At 48.3% G+C, this 9,914-nt stretch overlaps 1 protein-coding gene across 1 annotated transcript; it reads left to right on the top strand.

The window, feature by feature from the left end:
• The first annotated feature begins 636 nt into the window (after positions 1 to 636).
• Positions 637 to 4,872, top strand: LOC112637250. The gene has a single exon (XM_025406508.1). It carries the CDS (start codon positions 637 to 639, stop codon positions 4,870 to 4,872), a length of 4,236 nt encoding a protein of 1,411 aa, XP_025262293.1.
• Positions 4,873 to 9,914: the final 5,042 nt, after the last annotated feature.

The following is a 9,914-nucleotide window of genomic DNA, read 5'->3' as shown; positions in this document are numbered from 1 at the left end:
TTGTTTCTCGGACTTCTCCGTACGTTTTCTGGATCTGAAATTTTATGTTCAGTTTATTGTATTTTGTTGATTGTGGTGTACTAAATAAAACGCAAAACCAAAAAAGAATTACGTGTCGTGGCAAGTTTTTTATGTGCAGTTATCTGTCCGCGGTCATCCATCTGCCGCGTCGTCAAATTCTCGCGCTGCCGCAGCAATCCGCGCTCACTCGCGAACATTCTGGTCCTTCGAGCCGGAGTTATATCCGCATCCGCAGTTTCGTGGGTGACGTTTCCAGTGCTGTGCAGTGCTAAAACAGACAAGCAAATAAGTGAACAATGAGTGCCGACCTGAAGGCCTTATTAGAGGCCCAGAACGACATCCACGGACGAATGTCTCGTTCCGTGGATAACCTCCGGAAGATGGGCGTCACCAACATCACCGCCGGTGCCGTCCACGCTCGTCTCACCATCCTCGACAACCTCTGGGCAAAATTCGAGGCTCAACACGAGCTCATACGAGCGGCGCTGAAAGACAGATACATGGAGAGTGAGTACGCCAAAAGTGACTTCATAGATACCGCGGAATGTACGTACGTTTCACAGCGGAGCGGAGCACGCTGACAGGTTACGGGCCGAGTCAGCTGTCGCACCAAGGATGGAATCGAAGTCGGACTCTTCTCCTAAAACCGCGTTGCCGCGCATAAAATTGCCGCCGTTCTCAGGCGCCTATGAAGACTGGCCTTCCTTCCGGGACCTCTTTTTATCCCTCGTGGGAGAAAATCCATCGGTCTCGAACATTGAGCGGTTCCATTACCTTCGTTCCTGCGTGAAGGGATCTGCGGAGAAATTAATTCGGTCACTAACGGTCACAAGCGAGAATTACGACCGCGCGTGGGCGATCTTGGCGAAACATTTCGAGAATAAAAAGGAGCTCATGCGCTCAAATTTCGCTACCTTTACCGCCGTCGGGAAAATGAAATCCGAGTCCGCCGAAGAGCTAAGCCGGGTCCATCACGCCGTCACGGCCACCGTCAACGCGCAGGAGAGCATCGGTAGACCCATCAACTCCCATGGAATGGATCTCCTCAATCACTTGGTAATCGAACTGTTCGATTCGCGAACGCGCCTCGAGTGGGAGTCCTCCACCAGCGATTCTCCCGACCCACCGAGTCACGAGGCACTCACTGACTTCATAAGTAAAAGAATTCTTACCTTGAACGCCGCCAAGCCCAAGATCGCCGTGAAGAGTGCCGGGGAAGCCTCTCGGACCGCGAAGACTCACTTCGCGAAAAACGTGCCCGACGCGTCCAAATGCGCCGCCTGCAAGGGCAAGCACACGCTCATGCAATGCCCCGAGTTCAAATCCAAGTCCGCGAGCGAAAGGAAGTCCTTCGTTGAGGTCAGCGGACTCTGCTTCAATTGTCTCGGGAACCACATGATGGCACGGTGTCAGTCAATTAAAACGTGCTTCACGTGCAAGTTGCGGCACCACACGCTGTTGCACGACGCGTACGCCGCACCAACACCACAAGAAGCGAGCACTTTCTCCACGACACGCACTTCACTTGACAAACGGGCGACTCTTCTCGCCACAGCGCGCGTCACTCTGACCGACCGTCTGGGACGACCTCAGGATGTGCGAGCCCTGCTCGACCAGGGGTCCGAAGTGTCCCTCGTCTCAGAGGACTTGGCGCAGCGCCTCCGTTTGACGCGCACCCGCTCCTCGATCTCCATAGTTGGAATCGGAGGAGCATGTTCAGGATCCACACGAGGAAGGGTGACGCTCGCTCTCAAGTCAAGAGTGACCGGAGCCCCTCTCACCGTAGCGGCCTACGTCCTCCCACGGCTGTCGTCCTACCAGGGGCCAGCAATCAAGGGCTCCACCACGTGGCCGCACATCCACGGCCTCACTTTGGCGGATCCTCATTATCTCCAGCGAGATCCCATCCACCTTCTCCTCGGCGCTGATGCCTTCTCCGGGATCCTCCTCGGAGGTCTCCGAAAGGGTCGCAAGGACCAACCCATCGCGCAGAGGACTACGTTCGGGTGGATCTTATCGGGAGGCTGCGGAGTCGTGACGGCCAACGGCTCCCTCAGCTCTCTCCAGTGCACCGTAGACCACGACCTGAACGCCCTAGTGCAGAGGTTCTGGGAGCAGGAACAGGAGCAGCCTGCCTCCGTCGTGCTCACGCCAGAGGAAGAGCAATGCGAAGAGATCTTCGCCCGCACGCATGAGCGCCTCGCCGATGGAAGGTACTTGGTCCGTCTTCCGCTGGCTGGCCCTCTTCCACCTCTCGAACACACGCGGAAGTCCGCCGAGCGACTTCTCGCGGCAATGGAGCGACGCCGCTCCAGAGACGCCGGCTTCAACAAGCTCTATGGCAGCTTCATGGAGGAATACTCGGACCTGCAACATATGACCCTGGTCAGAACACCGCTCATCAAGAAATCCGCGTGTTACTTACCACACCACGGAGTGCTCCGGACTTCCAGCACGACCACCAAGTTGAGAGTGGTCTTCAACGGATCTCAGTGTACGCCTGCCGGAGACTCACTCAACAACGCATTGCTGGTCGGAGCCAATCTTCTGCCAACTCTCGCCGACGTCCTCCTGCGTTGGCGCTGGCACCGCTTCGCCTTCATCGCCGACATCGAGAAGATGTACCGGCAGATTCTGGTGCATCCCGACGATCGAGACCTGCAGCGGATCCTTTGGAGGCAAAACCGCACCGACGACGTCCAGGAATATCGCCTCAACACGGTGACGTACGGACTGGCCTGTGCACCGTTCCTGGCGATCAGGACTCTCCGCCAATTAGCCGACGATGAGGAGCCGGCAAATCCAGCGGGAGCAGTTGCGTTGAGGCGCGACTGCTATGTCGACGATATCGTCACAGGCGCCAGCACCCTGTCCGAGGCGGTCGAGAAGCAAAGGCAGTTGCGCCGACTCTGCACGGCGGGCGGGTTTCCCTTGAGGAAGTGGGCCTCAAACCACCAGAGGATCCTCGAGGAGATACCACGGGAGCATCAGCTCCAGCAGCCACACCACGACTGGGAGGACGAAGCGCACCCGACGCTTGGGTTACGGTGGCACCCCCGCAGCGACTCCTTCACATTCCGCCTCCAGCCTCGCACGACCGCCCCGCTGACTAAGAGACAGGCGTTGTCGGAGACTGCTCAGATATTCGATCCGTTGGGCTGGTTAGCTCCAGTCACCGCTCGGGCCAAAATCCTCATCCAGTCAGCCTGGATGAAACAGCTGGACTGGGATGCCCCACTGCCTCAATCAGACGAGACGTTGTGGAGACGTCTGCTTGAGGATCTTCCGCTGCTGGAACAGCTCCGGTTGCACCGATGGCTGAGGGCCGATGACCAACCTAAACGCGTTGAGCTCCACGGGTTCGCTGATGCGTCGGAACGAGGTTACGCCGCCGTTGTATACCTCCGCGTGGTGAGCTCCCCCTCGACCACGATCAAGCTGCTCGCTGCAAAAAGCAAAGTCGCACCAATTAAGCCTGTGTCTCTGCCGCGCTTGGAACTGTGCGCTGCAGTCTTAGTCACTAACCTGACATTTCATCTTCGCGAAGCCTTAGACTTGCTTTCAGCTCCAGTCACTCTATGGTCGGACTCCCGGGTCACTCTTCAGTGGATACAAGGACACGCCTCGAGGTGGAAGACCTTCGTAGCCAACCGGGTGTCCCACATCCAGACGAAACTTCCGGAGACACGATGGCGACACATCCCAGGGCGAGACAACCCCGCCGACTGCGCCTCTCGGGGGATTGAGCCCCGGGACCTGCTCAACCACTCCCTCTGGTGGACGGGACCTCCATGGCTCGACAAGGATCCAGCGTCCTGGCCACAGCACGACCACGCCGCACACGAAGTCGAGGTGCCGGAGACGAGAGCAATCGCCTCCCACTTGACGACCGCGGAGAAAGCCGAGCCAGAGATGCTTCTCCGGTTCTCCGAGCTCCATCGCCTCCTGAGGGTCACCGCCTGGTGTTGCCGATGGCGAGGCGCCACCTCAAGGCCGAAGGCTCACCCCAATCTCACGCCTGACGAGCTGGAAGAAGCCTTGCTCCTCTGGCTCCGCATGGTGCAAACTCTCCACTTCTCCAAGGAGATCGCAGCCCTGAAACAAAATAAGGAGTTAGTCAGGGGTCCACTATCGAAATTAACCCCCTTCCTCGACGATCATGGGATCATTCGAGTCGGGGGCCGACTGAAGCACGCTGTGCTCTCAGGAGACGAACGCCATCCGATGATCTTACCTCCAGAGTCGTGGATGACGCAACTCCTCGTCAAGGCACACCACAGACGAACGCTTCACGGCGGGGTTCAGCTCACCCTGGGACTGCTACGCCTGCGGTACTGGATTCCCCGAGGACGCTCCATCGTTAAAGGAATCATCCACCGATGCGTCACGTGTGTGAGATGGAAGGCCGCAGTACCTCAGCCCATGATGAGCAGCCTCCCGACAGCACGAGTCACGCCGGCACGTCCATTCCTGCGAACCGGGGTTGACTATGCCGGACCGATTCTCATCCGGACGGAAAAGGAAGAGGTCACAAGGCGCACAAAGCGTTCATCGCCGTCTTCATCTGCTTCACCACCAAGGCGGTTCACTTGGAAGCCGCTTCAGACTACTCCACGGATGCGTTCCTTGCGGCATTCCGGCGCTTCACTTCCCGTCGGGGCTTGTGCAAGGAAGTCTACTCCGACTGCGGCACCAACTTCGTCGGAGCGGACCGAGAGCTGCGACGCCTGTTCCAGGCATCATCATCCGACGGCCGTCGCATCGCCCACGTTGCAGCGTCCGACGGGATCCGCTGGAGGTTCAATCCACCGGCAGCACCTCACTTCGGCGGGCTTTGGGAGGCGGCGGTGAAATCTACGAAACACCATCTCCGGAGGGTCCTCGGAGACACGACTCTCACCTTCGAGGAGATGTCGACGCTCCTCGCTCAAGTGGAGGCGTGCCTCAACTCGCGTCCTCTCCAGGCGCTCTCGGACGATCACGACGACGTGACAGCACTGACACCAGGGCATTTCCTGATCGGGGCCCCTCTGCTGGCAGTGCCTGAGCCCTCGCTGGCGGACGGCAGCCTCAGTCTTCTGCCCCGCTGGAAGCTCCTCCAGCGGATGCGCGACCACTTTTGGGAGAGGTGGTCGCGGGAGTATATCAACTCCTTAGCATCTCGACCGAAATGGCTGAAGGACTCAGCCAGTCCGGCCGTCGGCACCCTGTGCCTCGTACGGTCGGACACAACACCGCCGACCCGATGGCCACTCGCCCGGATCACCCGGCTGCATCCTGGGGACGACGGCGTGACACGCGTGGTCACTATACGCACCGCATCCTCGGAGCTTGTCCGGCCTCTCACCAAGATAGTCCTCCTGCCTGGAGCCGACACCGCAGCAGCAACGCACCCGGATTTGTGAGCGAAACGGAGCGCCGTGTTATTTTATTTTATTTTATTTTTTTTTCTTTTTTCTCTCGAAAATTCACTTGTCCGTCCGCGGAAATGTTTATCACGGCCGGTGCCGTGCATTGTCCGACGGCCGTACCGCGCACTTAACGTCTCTCTCATTTTTTGTCTCTGCGATCACCGCGTCAAATCTGCATTTTTACTCCACTGCACTTCACTTGCGATCACTCACCACCATACACTCGCGAGACCGCTCACTAATTCACTTCGCTCATTGTTCATATGATACACCGCCGCACACATTTCGCAATTACGCATTATGCGTTCTCGCGAAAGATCCGACTGACCGCAACAACACATCGTACGCTACGTCACTTTCACATTCCATTCATCAATCACTTCTCATCTCATAATTGGAACAGCGTACGACACCTGTCCGCGCTCTCACACACTCGGAGATTTCGTCACGTACTGACGAGGCGGGCGGGATGTTCGAAATTAAAATCAATCATTTCGAGTTCAGAAATCGCATAGCGGAACTCGCATATTCTCGCTAATAAATACTCGAATATTTATTATATTTAAAATTAACGAGCGTCGAGAAAGTTCTCGAAATCTTTGTTTATCGAGAAAAAACTCGAACACTCGACCTATCTCATTTTTTTCCGTCAGAAAAAGACGCTCGTTATTGCCGCGGACAATAACATTGTCAACCGCCGTTAAGATTTGCGCCGCTCATGGGCATGCGCGCCCATGCGTCACGATCAGCTGATCACCAATCAGCTGATCTTAAAAGATTGTGCGCATGAAAAATGAATTGTTTACGATATGAGACGTCATCATCGGCCAATGACACACGTCGCAATCGTGTCACCGCTAAAATCTTAAATTAATTGGTCCACGCCGACGCGGGCCCAAAATTCCGAGCGCCTTATAACGGGCGCCGCGCGTGGACCAAGCAAGTCTCGCACTTAACGCTGCTCGCAGTACGCTTTGAAAAACCGCTTAGAATAACCGCTCAGTTTAACCGCAAAATACATCGACCGCTTTGTTTCTCGGACTTCTCCGTACGTTTTCTGGATCTGAAATTTTATGTTCAGTTTATTGTATTTTGTTGATTGTGGTGTACTAAATAAAACGCAAAACCAAAAAAGAATTACGTGTCGTGGCAAGTTTTTTATGTGCAATTATCTGTCCGCGGTCATCCATCTGCCGCGTCGTCAAATTCTCGCGCTGCCGCAGCAATCCGCGCTCACTCGCGAACAGGCAGTAATTACAGGGTGTCCGTCAATTTTCGACCTTAATGAAATAAAGAAGTAGATTGGCTCGAATTAAGAAAGAATGACCTGTATTGTTTTGGGATTGTCGCAATAATTAACGAAATATTAAATAAAAAAGATCGGCCAATCTGCATGAGTAAAAGCGCGCGGCGACGAGAGTCGTCCCACCGTAATCCGATACTACGAGCGCGGCGAAGCGGTGGGCGGGTCGCTCTCCGAGACATGATGGTGGTTTTTTGCGATATATCGCAATACCGCGCCGAAAAATGACTTGTCCCCCCTTTTTGTGGCGAGAAAATGATGCGCTATCATTTTCACACCACCTTGCGGTAGATAGCATGGTGCGCTTTTTTTATAGTGGTTTCCCCCATAGGCCTATTCCACTCTCAATTTAAAAATTATTCAAAATGCCATTTACTATACGCTGAATATATCGTAAATGTAAAAAATTAATGAACAGTATCTTTACAAAAATTGATTCGTGGTTGAAAATCCTTCGATAAAATGTATTGCACACGTTGATAATGTGATACGATGATAAAATTTTTCAAGAATCCTTTCTTCATCTCGTACATGAAGACGCACTGCTGGACCGGTTATCCCGATATTATGCACGACACTCAGTTTCACATAATTATTGCACAACACGTAAAATTGTACGGCCACTTGGTTTTCGTGCACGCCCGAGAAATGATTCCATGTAAATTGCGGCCGCACGATAAGTATTTTCTCCCGCTAGTCCGTATGCTACAATCATATCCGTATATTCCTGCAGAGTACACTTCATTTTCTCTGTTAATTTACTACGCAAACACAAGATTTTTATTAAAACGTCTTAGCTCTCGCACGCTGTTACCAGACTGCGTACGCCAGCAGCACGCAACTACAGCTGACAGCTGAGCGGACATGTGAGTGTAAGCGTACGTGTGAGTTCGATGCCTGCGCACTATGATTATGGGATACATTCGTAAAAATTGAGTTGAAACAAGTTGCCAATGTCTTCCTACGAATGAGTGTTATTAAATGCACATCCGAATCACTTGATACTAATCTTATTTCTGGACCTATTTCAATTATATCGTTAAGCCCTCTTTTACAAAGAAATCTATAACAAGAATGCAATTGCAATTTGATCGCTAATGTTAATGTTATATGTTTCCTTGATGTTACGGTAGACGCATAATTCTTCGAAATTTTATGAAACATCGAATAGAATAGAAGATAAACTTTTATCCTCCATATCGAATAGAAGATAAACTTTTAAGAGGTCCCATTCTTCGAATAATTTCTGGATAATGTACCATAAAATGAAATTTGGGTTTTAGATGATCATTGAATAATCGTATATACATTTCATGATGAGAAATTATTAACTCTTTAAGGAAATTTATTTGAACGTTTGAAATAATTGTATCTGTTACGATATTAATAATTTCACAAAATATAAGATAGAAATCCCAAACTTCATTATCATAAGGAATTAAATCTCCTATAATAAAAGTTAAATAACAAATCATCGCAGACATTTCTGCTGTTGTAATCGATGCGTATAAAGATTGTCGACAGAAAGTGAATGATGTTTCGCTATCGAAACGACGCAACGCACTGAATCGAGCGAAAAGAAGCTTCTAAACACAGATCGGAGCTGTGTAGAAAAAGCTGAAGCAAAACAGAATGTTGTCGGTTACACGAATATTCAGTCCCCCTCACCCTCCTTTCCATTGATATGCCTAAAGCTTCTTTTCGTTCGATTCAGTGCGTTACGTCGTTTCGCTAGCGAAACAACATTCCTTTTCTGTCATCGATCTTTTCTTCCTTTATTTTCTTTTATTTTTTTTTATGAAACAAAAGATGGTCTTGTTGCCACGATCTCATCCGTAACATCCGTTTGAGCATTTTCCGAAGTAATCGCACCGATTATTATACGCGATCGATTATTGTACGCATTTATGTGCGATGACTAATTCTGCTCAAAATTGGATATTTTGAAACATTTCGAGGAAATGGATTTTCTTTTAAAGAGTTGGGAATTGCCTCATCTCTGTGATATTTTTCAAGGTAATTCTAATTTATTATTTCTTTTCAAATAAAAATTTCTTTGTAACTATAATATTATCTTATTTATTATTTATTATCTTATTTATTATTTAACCAGCCTTGGATATTTTTGATTTACGCGTATCTTTTGAATCTTATTTGTTGTGCACAATAAATTAATACATTTTTATAAATTATAATTTATTATATAAATGTATAATTCGTTTTTTCTCTTATTTTATTTACACTGAAGTTTGATGTACATTTATATTTACATTTGAGATTTTCTTATATTTAACATTTTATATTTTCTTTATGTAGCGAATGATATTAAAAGTGTAGATGATTTGGACGATCTTTTAAACGAATGTAATTCGTCCGATTTCAATAAATTGATTCCCAACGTTTTAAATCGATTGAAACTACGCAGACATTTCAATGAATACAATGTATGTTTTCTCTATTTATATATTTTTTCTCTATTTTTTATATTAATTATTATGTAATTAAACTGATTCTATTTGCTACTATTTTTAATCAGCGTAATTATAAAATGGAAAAATAATAAAAATTGAATTATTTTTACAGATTCGCAATAAAACAGTCGACTTTGATTGTTCAAGTTTTAGTACAGAGAATGATAATATAAATAATTCAATTCTTGTTGATTTAATAAATCTTCCAACAAAACCTGAGAATGCTATTGTAGAAGATTAGCGATAACTGTCAAAATGTGAATAATTCTTTAGTTGAAAATAAAGAAATATTACCATGAACCACCTGTAGAGAAAAGAAGACTAAATTTAAAAACAGTGGAATTTAATTTAAAGGAAATATTATGAAAAACAGTTTTCGGTAATTCTCTGATACTAATAAATGAACATGGAGGAAATATTACATCTCAATGCCAATCCATTTTATGTGATATAATGTGTTATATCATACTTTTTGAATTTAAATATCAGGTATTTATCAGTATATTTATATGTTATTTTGTCTATAATTTTTTATTCTGTTACTTTACAATATTTTATCTTTTATGTATTATTAAAATATCTTTTTCATTTGGGATCCAATAATCTACATTTACTATATCTCTATATCGTGATATTTACATGTTAAATTTTCTTTTTTTAAAGAACACTTCAAAACGAAGATTTTGCTAAAATTACAGAGGAAATAAT

The sequence above is a fragment of the Camponotus floridanus genome, unplaced genomic scaffold (assembly GCF_003227725.1).
Source record: "Camponotus floridanus strain SB8 unplaced genomic scaffold, Cflo_v7.5 scaffold147, whole genome shotgun sequence".
NCBI lineage: Eukaryota > Metazoa > Arthropoda > Insecta > Hymenoptera > Formicidae > Camponotus > Camponotus floridanus.
This window is presented reverse-complemented; position numbering and strand designations above follow the sequence as displayed.

Bases quoted from the DNA above. Each gene is read 5' to 3' on its own strand.
- LOC112637250 (XM_025406508.1), top strand. From the start codon at position 637: ATGGAATCGAAGTCGGACTCTTCTCCTAAAACCGCGTTGCCGCGCATA.